General features: G+C 37.0%; 1 protein-coding gene across 2 annotated transcripts in view; it reads left to right on the top strand.

Moving 5' to 3' along the window:
* The window catches only part of LOC139746327 (endosome/lysosome-associated apoptosis and autophagy regulator family member 2-like), a 55,878-nt gene that overhangs the window by 17,430 nt on the left and 19,917 nt on the right, over positions 1-18,531 (top strand). For both annotated transcript variants that reach the window (XR_011712135.1, XM_071657469.1), the window contains exons 5-12: positions 1,121-1,313; positions 5,375-5,613; positions 7,845-7,980; positions 8,731-8,880; positions 9,423-9,523; positions 12,579-12,692; positions 15,142-15,261; positions 15,531-15,662. Coding sequence is in view for 1 of the 2 variants with exons in the window: in XM_071657469.1 (XP_071513570.1) it covers positions 1,121-1,313; positions 5,375-5,613; positions 7,845-7,980; positions 8,731-8,880; positions 9,423-9,523; positions 12,579-12,692; positions 15,142-15,261; positions 15,531-15,662 (1,185 nt within the window). In the remaining variant the exon portion in view is untranslated. The remainder of the gene's footprint in view (positions 1-1,120; positions 1,314-5,374; positions 5,614-7,844; positions 7,981-8,730; positions 8,881-9,422; positions 9,524-12,578; positions 12,693-15,141; positions 15,262-15,530; positions 15,663-18,531) is intronic.

Here is an 18,531-nt window from a genome sequence, read left to right as displayed (position 1 = left end):
TTCAGAAGAGTCAGTTGATGATAAGTTTATAAGCTTGTTATAACTTTGATGTCTTTCCTCAAAGTTCACATATCCTTCACACATAATTGCATAATCTTGTTGCTTCATGAAATATACTTCATATGGTGATCATAAAACTAAGTAAATCTGTATAACCTGATAGATTCCCTCTTCATTCAATGTGAGATTGTGCTGTGAAGGTTCTTGAGGAGGTATGTTGCACTATTAGAACAGGTTGTAGAAAGAGACTAACAACATGGTGAGTGAACTGTCATGAGAATTTGGTTTAGTGTGACTAATGAAAGGTATAAAAGCACCTGTATCATAATTTTTTCTATTTTACTCTGGATCTAGAGGTTACATATATATGAAGTGAAAGGATACTTGCATTTGATTCAATGTTTTTGAAAAGAAATGGAGTTGATGAAAAGATAAATTGATGAGAAAAGTTTCTCATATTAGAATGTAGTTCTTAAAGTGGCTTTCTCTGACTAATTGACTGTACCATATGATTATCTTGTACTCCTCAACCAGTTGTCAAGTTGCTCTAAGCCTAATAGAGGTGGGCTAAGGTTATGCCATCACACATTTTATGAGCTTAACATGGACATTCTAAGATAGAAGAGACAGCAGGCTGGGATACATTTGAGATAGCATTGTACCACTGAAGAGCTGTGGAGGGAATGGTGACATCACAATGTTGACTGATGTTGCTGGCACTTTACAACTGAAAAGTCTTCAGTAAAGATGAATTATGAATATTTTTGGCATTTATATATACCATAAGATTTTTTTTTGGTTTAACTGGATCATTAGGGCCTGGCTACTGTAATTCCTAATGGAGTGCTGTCTTTGGTTTGCCTGTATTGTGATTTAAGAAATATTTTCTTAAACTCACATTTTGAATAACAGCTGTATGTAAAATACTTAATTTCTTCATATTTTTTGCAATTTACAGTATAGTGAAGCACTCAAGATTTACAAAGTGCAAAGGAGATACAGTATACGGTGATTCTTTTCAAATTTGCCTAGTTATATTGTAGTAGAGAAGCCACTGCCTTTATGATAGATGATAGATTTTTGCATTGATATGGGAATTACTTTGATCTTTAACATGCAGGCTCAAGATGAAGAATGTCAAAGTATTGATGATGCAGATAATTATAAGTGGCCACCACTCACTCGGGAAGGCCAGTGGCAGACTCGTAGTATGGAGCTTAAACCAGGACTTAATGTACTGCATTGGAAAACTATTGGTATGGAGGCACATGGATCATCGAGACCTGTGTTGATCAAGAGTATTCAGATCAGTGGTAAGTGCAGATATTCTTTCATTTGGGAAAATGCACCATGACCTTATTTTCCTACTGCTTCCTCAATCAGGCGAACAATTTTGCACAATCCCTTGGGAGTACCAGCAATAAGAGCCCTAAGTTCCTTGAAAATTTGCTCATTGGTTTACAAACATCTTACATTTTTTTTTTAGCAAAGTACCTTACTTGTCCTCATCCATGCAGTTCTCTTATGAGCTATCAGATTTCCTGAAGTGAGGGAGAGGAACACATGATTAATTGTGCCACAGTTTCACTTCATGCATGCAGAGCAATAATTGAAACTATCCTTTTGAGTGTCTGAAAATTCTCCCTTGAATCAGTACTGTAATCTCTCCCATGACCATAACCACCTCATGCATCTAGCTACTGTATAACTTCACACTGATGAAGTCCTTTTTACTCGTTTGCCATGTAGCCAGTTTGTTAAAAGTAGTCATCGAGTGCTTTGAGGACTTTGGTTGAGATTAAACTTCATGAGTTGGCCTGCACTTTTTAAGGGTAATGTTCTTTTATATGGATGGATATTCGCAAGTGACTAATTTCTGATAGTTTTTTATTGTTTTAAAATCTTATTTTCAGTAAGTCATAATATGAAAATATACCTACCATGTTTATTTGAATGGTAAATGTTTTGTGTTTTATTCTTCCTCTGATCAGTAATGATGGCCTCAGGGTAGTCATGCTTTATCAGTCATTTTTTTTCTGGTATTGGAATAGATATAGAATATCTTAATGCACCATGAATGCTGTATAAATGGCCTGTGGGTAGTCATATTACGACTAAGATTCCTGTTAGGTCAAACTCTGGCTGTTTAGAAATTTATATCAGAGAGCATAGGTCATGCATCTAATCATGGTCCATTGGATTACTTCAAATAATTTACAGTCAAGCTGGATCCAAAGTTTTAGCTAGACAACAGATGCTTTGTTCCTGGATTTGAATTATTGGAAACAGAGTTACCTTTTTCCTTCTGTAAGTCTTTGGGTAATTGGTTTTTAGGTGCTTAATAACACAGGTAGACACAAATTGTGATGAACATCCTTGGTGCAGGAGACTCCTTCAGCTTTGCCATATTCCTCTGTTGACAGCTTAGGTTTTTCTAGACTACCTCAGCTTATTTTGCAGAATCCCAGCATCAAAGGCTTCTGTTCAGGAATTTACACATTTGGATTTTCTTAAACACTTGTACAGGTAGAGGTTTACAGAATGTCTAACAGGTGACCTTTTTCATAACATTCATACTTCGTTGAAGACAGTGCCAGCTGGTCTGAAAAGCCTTTCCAACCTTCCTTGAAGAAGCTGATGCCTTGGACATGACTGAAGTTTGGAGTTTTTCATGACAAGAATAAGGCTAGTAGTACTATTCCTACACATAAGAGCACCCTTCAAGAACCTCTATCTCTGTTTTGATGTTATCTGCAGGGCCAAGTTTTGGTCAGACTTCTCTGACCTTTCTTTTTGAAGAGTCTGGTTGCTTTACTGCAACCCAGGTGGAAGTTTTCCACAGTTCTTGACATTTTCCAGTGTAATAGTTTTACTGGGAGTTTAACTTTTTATCTTATCATGAAAACTCTTTTCTTATTAACTTTGGCTGCTTGGAGGGGAGTTTGCAAATTTCATGCTATATTCAGTTTGCTGGATAATCATCTCATGACAAACTTTTATAGATTAAGATAAAAGCAATCTCTAAATTCTTGGCTGAGTATGAGACTGTTAGATTTAGAAATAGCTCTGTTGTCATCAACACTTGTAAGACATTGCCAAGTGAGCTTCATGCCAAGATAGCTTCAATCCTTATGGCCAACTTTATCTCTTACAGTCTTTTTGGACTTCATTCTAGGTTATTGAAGGGAGAATTAATTTGTGCACCCATTGATTTGTGCTAGTGTCCCCAGCAGATTTATTGTGCACCCCATGCTCATCCTATGAGCAGTAGCACTAAAGGATTACATGGGTCACAAAGGGTCTTAGTCAGACCCCAGTGGGTTAATATTACATAAGATGTTACAATTTTTATATCAGTGCATACATTACATAGTTTCATATGGTAAGTTTTACTGACTAGATGCAAAAAGGGGATACATACTTAGAATTTCAGGGTATCTATTGATTAACAATAAGGTGTTGTGACATTTCTTGCAGGGTCTGTTTAGATCTATCCCTAAAGGGCTCTATTTTTTCACATTCTAAGACATAGTGTTCTATTTTGTGTCCAAATCTTTGACTACAAACTTTACAATGCACATGGTTAACATCTCCAGTTAGGCCAGAGTGCCAATAGTACCTATAGCCTAGCCTTACTCTAGCAGTTACAACATCATGTAATCTGCTGATCTTATTACTTTCTCCATATACATGTTTTTTACACATTTCACTGTGATGGAAACTTTCTACTTATGCTGATATGAACTCATCTTTGATCTTCATAGAGGTCAGTTTTGCAGTTTTGAGGCTTCTAATTGACAACCCCGTTGTTATTTTCAACATCACCGTTACTAAGTGCAAATTTGGCTAGAGCATCAGCTTTGTCGTGCTCACAGATGCCTAAATGAGAAGGAATCCATAACGGTTTGATTTGAATTCCTTGAGCAACAATGTCTGAGTATTTGTGTCTGGCTTCAGAGAGGAACCTCAAAACCCCCTTTGGCAAAGAATGTTTCTATTTAGATTAAGAAAGAAAGAAAGTTGGCCTTTACTGTAGCCTTTCTCAGAAACCTTTCATTGGAAGAATCAATAAAAAGGGTCTTCGACACTCATCTGCCACCATTGTCAGAGAGTACCTTATCTTAGACATTGTAGATCTAACCTGTATGGCTCTTGAATTCCTCCCAAAAGTCCTTTTGATATGATGATTCAAGCAATATTTTTTTGTGCTATGGTTGTCATAATTGGGCATTCTTCTGCTATATCACATACTTATCACTCTACAGATAGTTGGGTTGTTCATTCGCCGTATATATATATGACTGCAACCAAAGATTGTCTAGATATCTTAGAGGGTAGTCATAATCTTATAGATTCCTAACTTCTCTTATAGATTTACATATCTGCAAAACATGTTCAGTTGTGATTCCAGTCCTTCTGGAAGGTCATTTACATAGATGAAGAATGCCAGTGACCCTGAAATTACACCATATGGGATTACACTTCTTAAAATCAGGAATAACAGTGACCCTGAGACCACACCTTACAGGACACCACTTTTTGCTCTTATAGTGAGAAGGCATCTCTGATGTGTTCAGCATTTCTTTCCACTCATATGATTTTCAGTCCCTAGAAGAGGACCCTTGAGATGATTTCTGATCCACTGAAGGCATCTCCTGATTTGATTTTTTGATTCTCTAAAGGTGTCCTCCTTGTTATGCTTACCTGTTGTTGCTAATGTTTGGTCTGCCTCTTGTGGAAGATATTATAAAACACTCTTGCAATCCAAAAAGACATTCTGCCTGATTGTTTATTTTGTATAAGCCAGTGTTTTACTTGTCAGACATATCTTTAAGATTTTTATGCATGATTTCTTCCCTGTAAATCTCTGCTCCCTCACTTAGGTAGAATCTCCTTTGTAAGTGTTCTTCCATATATTTTCTGGTTATCAGGGTTTTACAAATCATGCACATCAGATGTACCAGCTTTTAATTTAATGGAATTTTCCTCATCTCCCTGAATGTAGGAATGTTATTTACTTTCATTTACTACCTAGGGAGTGATCTCTCTTCCAGGAACTTTTTGAACTCTAGCTCGGTTGTCTATGATTACACAAGGCAAAGTTTTATAAGGGCCTTATATGGATTAAGAATCTGTAGTATTCTGCTGTCTTGCCTAAGAACTTCAATATTTTTACAACTAATCTCCCTTCTTCTCTATCTAGTGGTAGGGTATTTTGATCTTCCGTGTAAAGACTGTGTTAGTATCATCTTTCGTATTTGAAATGAGATGAATTACATATGGCAGATGTACTTTAAATCATATGAGTGTATAGAAAATATGTTTACAAGGAAGTGAAAAACCAGTAACCAATTTAACACCTCTCTTCTGACAGGTGTTGCCCACTCATCAGAATGCTCACCATGTCCAGCAGGAACATTCAGTGGATCTGGAGCTCATGAATGTACAGAGTGTGAAGAAGGCTATTATGCTCCTCAAGGTTCCTCAGCGTGCCTTCCTTGTGATCCCATTTCTCACTATGCTCCTAAAGGTTCTGCCTTTTGTCTTGAACGTCCCCCATGCACATCACAAGACTACTATGAGACAGACTCGGCATGTGATGAAAAGAATCAGGTAGGCTGTACTGTGAAGTTGTTTCTGAATATAGATGAAGTCCTTTATGTTACTTGAAAAACTTCCAAAAATGCTTGCAATGTGTAATAGATAAATTAGTTGAGGAAATACCATGTTTTCTTCCAAATATTTAGCATGCAGATACTTCGTTTTGTTATTGGTACTGTATTCATTAGATATATAGGAATGTATTACTTATCCGTGGGGATAGGGGGTTAAGAATACTTCCCACGTATTCCCTGCGTGTCGTAGAAGGCGACTAAAAGGGGAGGGAGTGGGGGGCTGGAAATCCTCCCCTCTCATTTTTTTTTTTTTTTTTTAATTTTCCAAAAGAAGGAACAGAGGGGGGCCAGGTGAGGATATTCCAAAAAAGCCCAGTCCTCTGTTCTTAACGCTACCTCGCTAACGTGGGAAATGGCGAATAGTTTAAAAGAAAAAAAGAAAGATTACTTAAACTCAAAAGTTCAGTTCTATCCATGAATATGTAATTTTTTGATTAATGTACCTTCAAAATCCTAGAACCTCCAGGGTGTGGATATTTGTAAACCTGTTGGTGTTCCATCCTTGATTGGGGGAAAAAAAAGATGTTCCAGGTTGTGGACATTTTGTCAGAATGGATGCATGAAAATATAATACTGTGGTAAGATGATTACTTAAATGTCAAAATAAGATATTCCATGATTGAGGTACCATTTTAATGAAAATTTTTCTAGTAAACTAACAGAAGAATGTACAAAAAGTACACATAAAGAATGGTGCATGATTTGTCATCTAGAACCTGGAGTATGGTAATTATAAATAAACCTGGACAATCTGGAACCCCATTTCAGGTTATGGAATATTTGTTCTCTGTGTAGTGTACATATATATATACTTGTGTAAAAGTTGATGTAACATAGAATAAAGTTGATGTAACTTAGAATTTGACTCATGATGTTTAGATCTAGAATTCATAATTTTTCAAATTCTGTATCATGAAATTTGACCTTAGTGTTTTGGACTGAAAGCTAATAGTTCCAGAACAAAAGTTCATCTTGGGCTCCATTTTTTCATAGAGATGGTTGGAGAGACTGATATTCATAGGCTGTGGCACAGCGTCATAGGTAATTGCTTACATGTAAGCAGATGACCACAGCATTGTTTTATGTAGATTTCCCAGACTGCCCCTTCTTTTCAAGGGTAATCCAGTGGCTTGCAAGAGAAACACATGGTAAGGACAAGTGAGAACTCTTGCTTAAAAAAGAATGCTATGCATAGGTTTAGAGCTGACTTTTTATGTTAAAGACTTCATCGTGGGCAGAAGTTCTCATAAAGGCCAGAATGTGATTGACAAGAAGAAAATGAAAACCATTGAAAAAGAATAGAAGAAAATATACAAAATAGAGAGAAAAAACAGCAGTTTAGATAGGTTTTTAGGACTTGCAGAGCTTTCCTCCCAAAAAGGGACATGATTCACTGGTTAGGAAAGACACAAGAAGACAAATACCTCCAGAGCCCAGCAGAATATGGAAATAAATAGATATCACAGCTGCTGTTCCTCAGGTTGCTAAAGGCCTTGCAATAATTATGTGACTGTGTAGCAGTTACATGGCCACTGTAATATGAGGGTTGTCTCCATGACTGCTTCCTTTCCCAGTCTGCCACATCCCAGAATTCCCATGTTCTTCCAGGTATCCATGACCTGAGTCCCTTTAAAGTAAAGCTTTCCGTTCCTTGAAAAATTCTTGATTATTATCTTCCTTTGTCTTGTGCCTCCATATTTAGAGCCCCTGTAATGAAATGATTGATTTCCTAACATATGTTCCAGTTACATATTCAAGTGTACATTGAGGTCACATCCAAATGAAAAAAATAACCAAGGGGTGCAAGAAAGAGAAAAATTGAAATGAATATGGTACAAAGATTTTGCATGAGGGTAAGTAGTTAGAGGGTTAAAGAAAGTGTGATGATAAAAAAAGATGAGATGATAAATGAATGGTGTCTTTTAAGGAAAAGATACTGTAGATTATTTCTTGTGTGACAGAAGGAAAGACAAACTTTCTTAACTTGGAGAGTAAAAGATGATATGGACATTGCTTCAGCACTCCTCAGTCACATTGGTAATCCTTCCCTAGTTTAGCAACTGTTTACAGTTTACTCTGTAAGCTTTATGAATATTAGCTTTCTCATTATTGGTTGTTTTATAGTGATATAAGGTAAGCTTTTAATGGATTTCACTTGGCATTTTTCAGACTCGTGCTGTATATAAGTGGGTTGAGCCACAGGTATGCAGGGAACAGGTGAAAGGCTCAGTGTCTCTGCCCCCTTCTGGAGAAGTTAAGACTTGCCCACCTTGCAATCCAGGCATGCACTACACTACAGGACCAGGTATACTTGTCTCAGTTTTAAATCAGAGATGATGTACAGTAATTTGGTTAAGTTCTTTTTTCATTGTCAGCCAGATTACAGAAAAAGTCCAGTAATCCAGTGTCAGGTATCCAGTAATTCCAGCTAAATGTCACACCCAACTATGATAACTACCAATTATCTTTTAAAAGTTCCATTATCCAATTTTTGGACCCTTTATCAGAATTACACTGTACTGTCTATCATAGGTAGGGTACTGGAGGCACTGCTCTTCAAGCATCTACAGTCCCATTTGATTACATTGTCAGGGTCCCCTTTTGTACTTTTCATTGGTCTCTTTCAATTGATGAAACTTGCTTCCAAAATTGTAAATCTTATCAAGATGTGGAGGTTAAGGGTCAAAGGGCAAGTTAACACTGTGACATTCATCAGTGAGTACAAAACTTAATGCAGGGGCCATATTGTCTTACAGACATGTGTTCTGATTATTGCTTTGTTTCATCGTGTATAGTGTGATTAATTGCACTTGTGTGAGTGTAAAAGAATAATTGCATTAATGACTTCAAGCAACATTTTGAGATGAACAATCTTATATTATCATGAACTAAGCAAGGATTTTACATATGTATTGTAATGCAAAGTATGATTATTATGGGTTAGAAAATTCAGTAGTCATCATGTTGCTGAGGTGAGAGATAGCTATTGTTAGTGAGGTCGAGATAGTTCCCATTATTATTTCATATAAGTGATTAATTTCTCTGTAACTTGTAGGTTGTGTGTTCTGTCCTAGGGACCAGCACAGTGATGGAGTTTCACCATGCAAACCATGCCCTCCCAGCACTGCACCCAATTATGGCTACCAGTACCAGTGGTGGTCTTCCTTACCGCCAAAGATGACTGCCACCTGCATGACTGCTGATGGTACTGTTACTTAAACATGCCATTTTGCTCTGATTAATGCTTGATTTCTCTACCAGCATCATAAGTACATTGCCTGTTTGTTCATTGTTTATGATAATAGTGAAAGTAAATACATACTGTTTCTTCTTTCTTTGTAAGGAGGGATGCATTCCAAGCAAAGGCTTTGCAGTATGAACCTATTTCTAATTTAGATAAGGAGTGAAACACTCCGACACCCTACTTCAGTCTCGATATTTGCATTCTTATATCACAAATACAGGCTAAAAACATAAGATACAACATTTGTTTCAGACAGTGGTTTGATCTTTCTTTTAAAGGTCAAATGGAAGCTATTTATGCTGTAATAATCTTATGGAATGTGTTGATGATGAAGCACCTGAAAACATTAAAGGAAGTCTAGTTAAGTTTCTTAATGAACCCACATGCTTGCCCTACCTCTCATTGTAGTATTGAAATACACTTATGATTTCAGATATTATATATTGATTGTATATACTGGTGTCATTATCAGTGTGATATATCTTTTTTCATTATTCTTTCAGTTCTGGGTTGCAGTACTTCAGATGGCTGGCAAGTTGCAGGAGATCATATCCAATCGGGTCAGGGGCTTGCAGATGATGCTTACCTTGTCCTCAGCCTCAAGGTTTGATTTGAATAATTATGCATTTTTAGTGAGATTTAGATGAAAAACATGCTAAAAGTAGAATATGGAGGTGTAAAGAAATATTTCACAATTGCTTTCATATGCTTATGCATTATTTGTCTTACATTTAAAGATGGACAGGAGTGTGTTGCATTTCTAGATCATTGTCCCCCAACTTAATGATTAGGGGCTGTCATCTACAGAGTGTCATTTCAAATGTTTGTGTTGTCTCTCACTTCATGGACATTCTTTGCTGCCCTTCTTTAATACATGCTTCTTCATGGCTAATCCTTAACAGAAAACAAATAGATGATTGGAGATGCATTTAAATTTTTATACTTGGGTCGGATTTTTATCAAATATAATGAGATTACAAATTTTTTAGTCCTCAACTTGTTAGAATGTAATTTTTCCAGTTACTTGTATGCATGCATAATGCAAATCTGTTTCAAACCAATAACTGAGCTTAGTCAGCTGAGGGTAGAAGAGTTGGGTCCCTTGATAGAATGATGAAGGGTAGAGGTGTAAGTATGAAAGTGAAGAGAGGATTAAGGGACAGCATAGTCCTCTCAACCTTGACTCATGGAGCCGAAACATGGACATGGAATGAGTCACAGAGGTCAAGAATGCAGGCTGTGGAAATGAGCTTTTTAAGAAGAGCATGTGGTGTGATGAGATGGAATAAAGAAAGAACTGAAAGGGTGTGTGAGGGATATGGTATGGCAAGGAGTGCAAAGGGTGTGAATTGTGGAGCAGTAGAATGGGTGAAACTGTTGGGCATGTGGAAAGAATGCATGACTGGGAGTTTACAAGGAGAGTGTAAGATAGTGCAATTAAAGGGGTTAGTGTGAGTTGAAGACCACCATTGACACGGGCAAATAAGGTGGAGGAATATTGGAGAGAGAGAGATAGTGGAAGAATGCATGGAATAAAGTATGCGAGGCACTCATGTAAGGACAGGGATAGGTGAAGACTCTCTTGCCATAGCCATCCCTTGATTGGAGTTCCATGAGGGAATGGGCATCAGAGATATAGATAGAATCACGATGGGCTTTGGTCAGATTTGATAGATTAAAAAACTGGAATTGAAAAAATATCTGCTTCTCATGCATGGAGTGCAGTTATGTACAGGTAGTTTAAAATTCTTGCTACTGTTGAGCTGTTGGGATGATCTCCCATCATGGACTGCGTACCTGCACTTGTAAATAGTGCTTAAATAGATTTTGTATGATAACCTATTTGTTCAGTATGGTAAAAGAGTTCTACACACATCATCCCCAACTCTTGAATTTTTTTTGCTAATATGCAACTCTTGAAATGCGTGCATACTCTTCTGTCAACAATCAGTGTTGCTTTATATGAATTTCAAAACATGTTTAATCTGACCAGCCTTTTTTTTTTTTTATATATATATATATAAAACAGAGCTCATTCTGTTGTAGGAATCTAAGACTTTTTTGCATGTGTTCTTCTTTCTCTGTAACCATGCTGTCTCACATTTTTGAAATTTTTCTTCTGTAGGAAGTCATACAGTATATATGCTTTCTCGATATCTTTCTCAGTACCTAATGGACCACACTCATGAGGGAGACAGCTTTATAGTTCAGTACTTCCTAGTCTCCTTTCTGATGGATAGGTTTGATGTTTGCCCTTCTTCAATCCCTTGGCATTTTGTCTTTTCCATTGACATCTTGAGCCATGTTTCAAATAAGGTTTATTGAGTATATCTGTACACATCCTCTGCACATGTAGTGAATTTTCCTTACCAAATTTCATCAGAAGCAGGAGCCTTGTATGAGTTGGGACCCCTCATTATTCTGTTAATATCTCATTTTGATATCTCGGTGCTATTTAGAACCTCCTCCCTATTCCATCTCTAAGGGTTTAGGACTATATATTGCCTTCCATTCTAAAAACTCTTTGAACATGTCATTCATTTCTTCATGTATCTTGACACTATCTTCTACATCTCTATGCCATGAATCCCTTACCCTGATTGATTGCTCTTTAACTGACAGTTTACTCCTGATAACTTTATGGCAGAGTTGAATTTTCTCCTGACTTGTCTATAGTAGTCTCTTCAAAGTTTCTTCATTTCTCCTTTATTATCCGGCAATACCCATATCTTGCTCTTTTATATCTTACAAATGCAAATAGGCTGGAGTGCTGCCCATATTTTTGTCACTGCGTATCTCAAAGTTCCTTTGCTTTTTGTCATCTTTTGTTGAACACGTTTTCCCTCCTTAACCCTCCCTCCTGTTCCTACACCGCTATTGTAAATTTTGAAGAACCTTTCACCACAAAGCCCTGGTTCCTGGCAATTGAACTGCCTCTCCCAGTTCATGTTACTGTGAAAATGATTGAGTTGTCTGTAGTTTCAGCAGTTGTATGCTGTCTTTTAATCTTGTTTCATCACTGGTTTCTTTACCCCTCATTTACCCCATAATCGAACTTCAGCACTTCTAACTGATGTGTCATATATGATACAGTATTCTCAAGATCTGTTGATGGTGGTGTGTCAGGTACTCATTCTTATGCATTCATTGACATGCTGCTTGAGAAGATTTTTCAGTCTACATTCACAAGAACTTGTCTCCATGACTCTTTCACCATTAGACTCCAAATTCCCTCAGTTTGTCTCTTTGTAATTGAAATCCTACATTTTATGTGTATGTGTGTTGGAAATGAAATGCATGAGAATGTGTAAAGCATGGTGGGTTTATCTTTAAGGAATGATAGTGTTAGATAGAGGTGTGGTAGTAAGCTCAGCATAATGGAGAGGGCCCACCAGGTTGTACATACTGCAGTTGTTCAGGCATATGGAGAGGTTTAGCGTAGAAAAACTGACTATCAGTATCAGTGTATCATAAGTGGATGGAGTGAGGGGAGGGGGAACTGAGATGATGGAGAAAAAGAGTGAAAGGGGCTCTGGGGTATTAGGGTAAATGAACTAGATCATTGTGATATAATGAGGGAGGATGTACTGTTTATAGACTGAGCTAAGGCATATAGTTTCTGGTATCACTAATTTTGATTTTTAAACTCTACATTCCAGGTTGATGGCTTGAGAGGACGTGAAGGTTTTGTTGGGAGACCAATGGAAGTTGGTCGTATATCCTTCACTTTTGAGTTGTCCTGTGTATCAGAGTGCGTGTTTGCCTTCATGGAAGTAAGTCTTTACCACATTTGATACACCTGTGTAAGATAAAGGGTAAGCTCATTTCATAGTAGTGGTTAATGTTGCTGACCATGAGTCAGCATGTGCCATCCTGAGGTTGGACCAGAATAAGTTTGAATCCTGGGCATGGCATTTGGCCTACACCTGACCCAGGTGTTCATCCCTCCCTAGGGCTTGTTGATAAATGGGTACCTTGCTTAGGCTGGGGTGTGTATGTTTACATGCATAGGAGTAAAGACATTATACATATATACAAGGTTAACAGAACTCTCCTTGCAACACACACATAGTTATTAGTTTGATAGTATTTTATGTTTAAATGAAAAGAATGTTGTGTGGATTGAATATTCAAAAGATTTTTGGGGATTATTTTTCTTAGTGTTTCAACAGTTTCCATCTACTTAGAGATGTGCCTTTTAGTCTATTTATAGTGTTTGCACTACATTCTATTGTTAGAACTTGAGAGGCATAGGTAGAATTTTTTATATTTTCCATCACTGTTCTTATGGATGCCTGCCCTGTACCATTCTCCTAGCCTATATACAAATGCCACAACTAAGAAAGGATGGAATAAGTAGAATATTTAGTTGACATTTAGGTTGCTGTATATCTTTTAATATGTCAGTGTCAGATATGTAACTATCTATCTATTTATATATATCTCTGATGCCCATTCCTTCTGGGAATTCCCATCATCGGGATGGTCACAGCAGAAGAGTTGCCACGTATCCCTCTCTTTGCATGCCTCCCTTGCATAAACCATACTGTACATTTTCTCTCATTTTTCCTCCAGTACTCTTCCACAGAATTTACCCGTCACAGGTGATATTCCTCTCACACCAGCCCCTGGTTTGCATTCTTTCCACATGCTCAAATCACCTCAAAATATTGCATTTCACCCACTCTGCCACTCCATAATTTATTACCTTTGCCATATCAGATCTCTCATACACCCCCTCATTACTTTCTTCATTCCATCTAGTCATAACACATGCCCCTCTCAGTAACTCATTTCCACTGAACTTTTGACCTCTGTGATTCATCTTATGTCCATGTGATAGAATCAGATGAAACATTTCATTTGAAATTTGCATATTGCTATGGCTGTCAAGCAGATGAACCATGTGCCTTTTTTCTTGCTATTGAAGAAGCTATAACATGTTTAAAAGGTTAGATATTCTTCAGGCAGATAAGGTAATGTGTAAAGACTAGGGGTATGAAAAGAAATAAGGAAATTTAAACATGAATGATTGCAGTGATTATAAGGTTTGTCACACGTAACACTTGACAACACTAACTCACACAACTTATTCTTCGTAACTTTAGATCTTCCTGCAGTGAGTGCTATGTGCTAGCCCTATCTTTTGGCAAAATGGTATGAGCAATAAATAGAATAAGTAGGTAGAAACATTTGACAGGAGCATGAGACAGAAACATTAGGGGTTGAAGTAGTTGCTAGGACCATTAGCTAAGAGCAAAAGATAGAAAGAGTAGGTTGAAACATTAGGCAGGAATATAAGGCAGTCACTTTAGGGAGAAGTAGGTGGTAAGAACGTTAGGCAGGAATTTAAGGCGGTCACATTAGGTAGAAGTAGGTGAGAGCCTGTGAAAACACTGTGCTAGAGTTGCCCTCTACCAGTGGCACTAAAGGCTAAGAAGCGGTACTGGAGTTCAACTGTTATGGAGACTCTTTTGCCATGGCCAAATATATGTATAGTTAGATTGCATACATTACTCAATATGGAATTGGGTGATGAACATACATTTTGTGAATAGGTGTTATCAACAGAATTTGTTTCACAAATCATCCAAGATTTTTCAGTTTTGCTTACATTGAGGTTTCAGGTTGGGCCATCTGGTCTCCTATTACAGTATTGATATTTGTTGAATATCTATAAACTAGTTGTATAAGGTTTCTAATAAAAAAAATCATGTAATGTAAACTGCCCTACAGTGTAGTAGCTCCATTGGGTAGTGGAATACTTGATTAGCTGACCTACGAAACAAATTTATCTGATGTTTCCAGTGATGCTTTTCTGTGCCACATAATGCAAGAGATTTATGTTTTATAGATTTTGATTTTTATTGTTAATGATTTCTCACAAGCTGTTATGTCAATGTTACTGAATTCACTTACCTTGGATAGTTTCATCATCTATCATATGCATGTACTTACCTTTAGTTTATCCTTTCCATTCTGATGTAATAACAATTACAGTCTGTTTGTATATCTGAAACCCATTATTTGGATATACAAAATATATGATTTTAGGCTATTTTAATCCCCTTAACAATTGACTTAGTTATAATTGTATCAGTGTTTAGTATTAAGTTTTTGTACCCAGTTTTTTGATATGACATGTAAAAAATATGGCTAATTTCTTTCTTTCCATGTTTCACAGCCTGATATATGAAATTTTGATAAGCTGCTATTTTTCAGGCTTCAGCAAGTAAAGGCCTGACAGTTCTTGAGAAATGGACTGGAGCTCAACCTCGTCAGCATTATAGTTACTTAGTGACACGCAATGACTCCTATACTTTCTCATGGGCATTCCAGAAGGTAAAACAGACATGATATTCTTTTTATATTCACTGCAAGTTATATTGTTATTTGTGCAATTCAAGAAAGAAATTTGTTTTACTTTTACTGAACTTTATTCATAAACTTAGGAAAATCTGAATGCTGAATTTTTCAGACTTAAAACGAGTTTATAATGAGTATATCAATAAATAATTTCTAAAATCAGTGTTATTAAACAATACTAAAGAATTTTTCCACATATATTGAAAAGATATACAATAATACTTGTGATACATTTGGGTTGGCAGGTATCTTGGGACAAGAGCTATAAGAAGCAAGGTTTACTACGCATGTTCAAAGCAGACATGGCAAAAGTGTTTAGTATCAATGTCACCAACACTATTGATGGTGGTGCTTCTTCTTGTCTTCCATGTCCTCAGGTAAATTCCCTGACAAATGTTTGTATATTGCTGATAGGAATGAAATTTTCCATTTGCATATAGAATAGATATAGTAAGGAGTTATGAACAAATCATTTACACTCCTAGAAATAACTGTTTAGTTACCCAATATTGATGAATAGAAGTCAAAGAGTATAGAATATAAATCCCTGAGTGAAAATGTGAAGAAGTTAGTGCTAAGAAATAACAAGGTGAATGATGCTGTCAGGAGAAGGATCAATGAAAAATCTAAAGAAGATTATTAAGTTACTGTATTTGTGAAGAGGAAGAGTAGTTCCTGAAAGGAGGTCTGTGTAAAAAGTGAGGGTGCAGTCACCATGTCTAGGAGACTGATTGTGACTAAGGATGAAATTTGCTTTAGTTAGGAAATTTACTTCAGAAAACTGAATAGAAATTATGGTGTAAGAGACAGGATGATTAGTGCGATAGATTATTAGTGCACTTGCATTGCCCTCTGCCAGTGGCCCGTTAAGGGTGAGACAGTAAAGGCTATGAAGTGGCACTGGAGTTCACCAGTTATGGAGACTTTTGCTGTGGTTACCCCCTTGAGGGAGTTCCTGAAGGGAATGAGTGTCAGAGATTTGCATAGATAGATAGATAGATTTATAGTTGATGGAGATACAGAATGTTTATTGCACTTTAGAAATGCAGTGCTGGGTGACAGCTAAAGTGATGAGTAATGTTGAGAAGAATGGAGGTGAATTGATTGTTGAATAAGTTTAGAAAGTGTGTATGACTTTGAAAAAGTGGACATGTTGATGACAGCACTGATTGTTTCACTCTGTTAAGTTATAGTTTGTAAGAATGACTGCAAGAATTGCAAAGGGATATCTCTTCTTAGCATAGTTGAAAAGATATATTGTAGGAGTGTAATGAGTCATGGAAAGGGTCCTTAATCATCTCAGATGGCCTAAAAAAGTACTTTAAAAGTAGTCCAATCATTCCTTAAATCAAACTCTCCTTTGCTGTCTGTTCTGTGAACATAAGAAAATCTCTGTGATATGTTGAAGACAATTTAGAGTAAAATCTTTTTACTTTCAGTCTTTCTGGTGGGGCAACATTTGCTTTCTCCCCACATCACTACCCTTGCAACTAAGTTGCTCATTTTAGGCCTGCCTTCAACTAGTCAAGAGACTATGATAGAGGTTATTTTATCTGCTCACTTGATCCCAGCTGCTCAGAATCTCTTTAGGTCACACTTTATTAAGATGTTTTATTTTCTTTTTCTTTTTTATGTTGAAGGCTCCAGTCAACAACAAAAGTCCACATGAAGGCAAGGCCTTAATTGAAATATAGAGAGCATTATGAAACAGAAAAAGAAAAGACAGAGGAAAGTATTTACAAATTTTGGAGGAAGTGAAAAACCTGTCTTTTGAAATGTGCTAGGTCATAGTTATTTGGAGAGACATGAGGAGGTAGAGAGTTCCAAAGCTTTGATTTGTAGTGAAAGAAGCAGGTATCAAAACAGCCCATCCTTGAGCTGCTGATGGCCAAGCAGTTATCATGTGATGCAGCAGCTTGCCAAGTATTGCGTTGTCTAGCTAGTGGTGGAGGCACATAAGCAGCCAGCTCTCAGGAGCAGTAACCAAAGAAATACATATAGAAGAGGGAAAGTGAACCAGCATTATGTTGTAGAGCAAAGGGGTCAAGTTTGGAAGTTAGCCTGGGACAGTTTATAAGTCAGATTGCTTTTGATTAACTCTGTCAAGTAAGGATGCAGAACTAGAACCACCTGAGATATGAGACAGTACTCCATACAAGGACAAATCAGTCATTTGTATGAATGCAACTGTTCAACTGTTTCAACATCCAAACAGGATATCCACTTTCCTAGGGGTAAACTTCGCTTTTCCTGTAATATGGGGTTTCCAAGAAAAAGTGGATCTTACAGTAATACCAAGCATGCTCATTTAGTCAAGAGGTGGAATTACAGAACCACAAAGGAGACTAGAGTTGTGTGGAGTTTTCGAGAGAGAGATGGATAGAAACTAGTAGGTCATGGAGCCATTAAACTTACCAAGATTTTGTGTACCCCACTTAGATATCCTGTCCAATTCTGAGTTTATTGAGGAAGCTATCAGTGTATGAGTGCATTGGATTATTTGTGGAGGAGGAAATCTTTGATAACTTTCTGATGACACTGAAAATAGCTATATTATCTTTCAAATATTTTTCAAGGTTATATAGGCAAATGACTGTCCAAAAGTTTGATTATCTTTGGTTTACATTTCTACCCATATTATGTTAATATATCTGCCTTGCTGTCTGTCCCAATCTCAGACAAGTAGTCTCATAATCGTCTTGGTTACATGATGATCCCTTGGTAGAATCTTTGGATGTCTGGTCTTCTCAGAGATAGGGTATTTTGAGTGTCACCCTTAGAACCTGAGAAGGCCTTCATGGGCCATAGATTATGAATTATGATTCTGACTACTCTATGAATTATGATTCTGACTACTCTTAACAATGACTATGTTTCCTTCGCCCAGTATATCAAAATCTTGTTGAAAATGAATATTGTTAAAGTACCTGATAATGAAAATCTCTGCCTTTAAAGTTCAGCAACTGTAAAGTGCATCAATACCAGAGACTTGGCAGAGATTTTCAGGTTATTCCTAAATCTTTGATATGGCTTTGCAAAGCCCCTAGGTGCTTAGATAAAGGGTTAGACACAAGCTTCCTAGTCTTTCCAGACAAGGCAGATATACTCCATTCAGCTACCTTTGCATCTTGCATTGACCTAAAGACAGTATCAGGCAGCACCTCTCTGTGGTCCATGTCCTGAACCCATTATCTAGTCTAAGATTTTCAGCAAATTTATTGTGGATCTGTACATACCTTATTTGGC

This window comes from Panulirus ornatus, chromosome 64, assembly GCF_036320965.1.
Source record: "Panulirus ornatus isolate Po-2019 chromosome 64, ASM3632096v1, whole genome shotgun sequence".
Lineage (NCBI taxonomy): Eukaryota > Metazoa > Arthropoda > Malacostraca > Decapoda > Palinuridae > Panulirus > Panulirus ornatus.
Note: the sequence above shows the minus strand (reverse complement) of the source record. Positions and strands in the feature narration are given on the sequence as shown.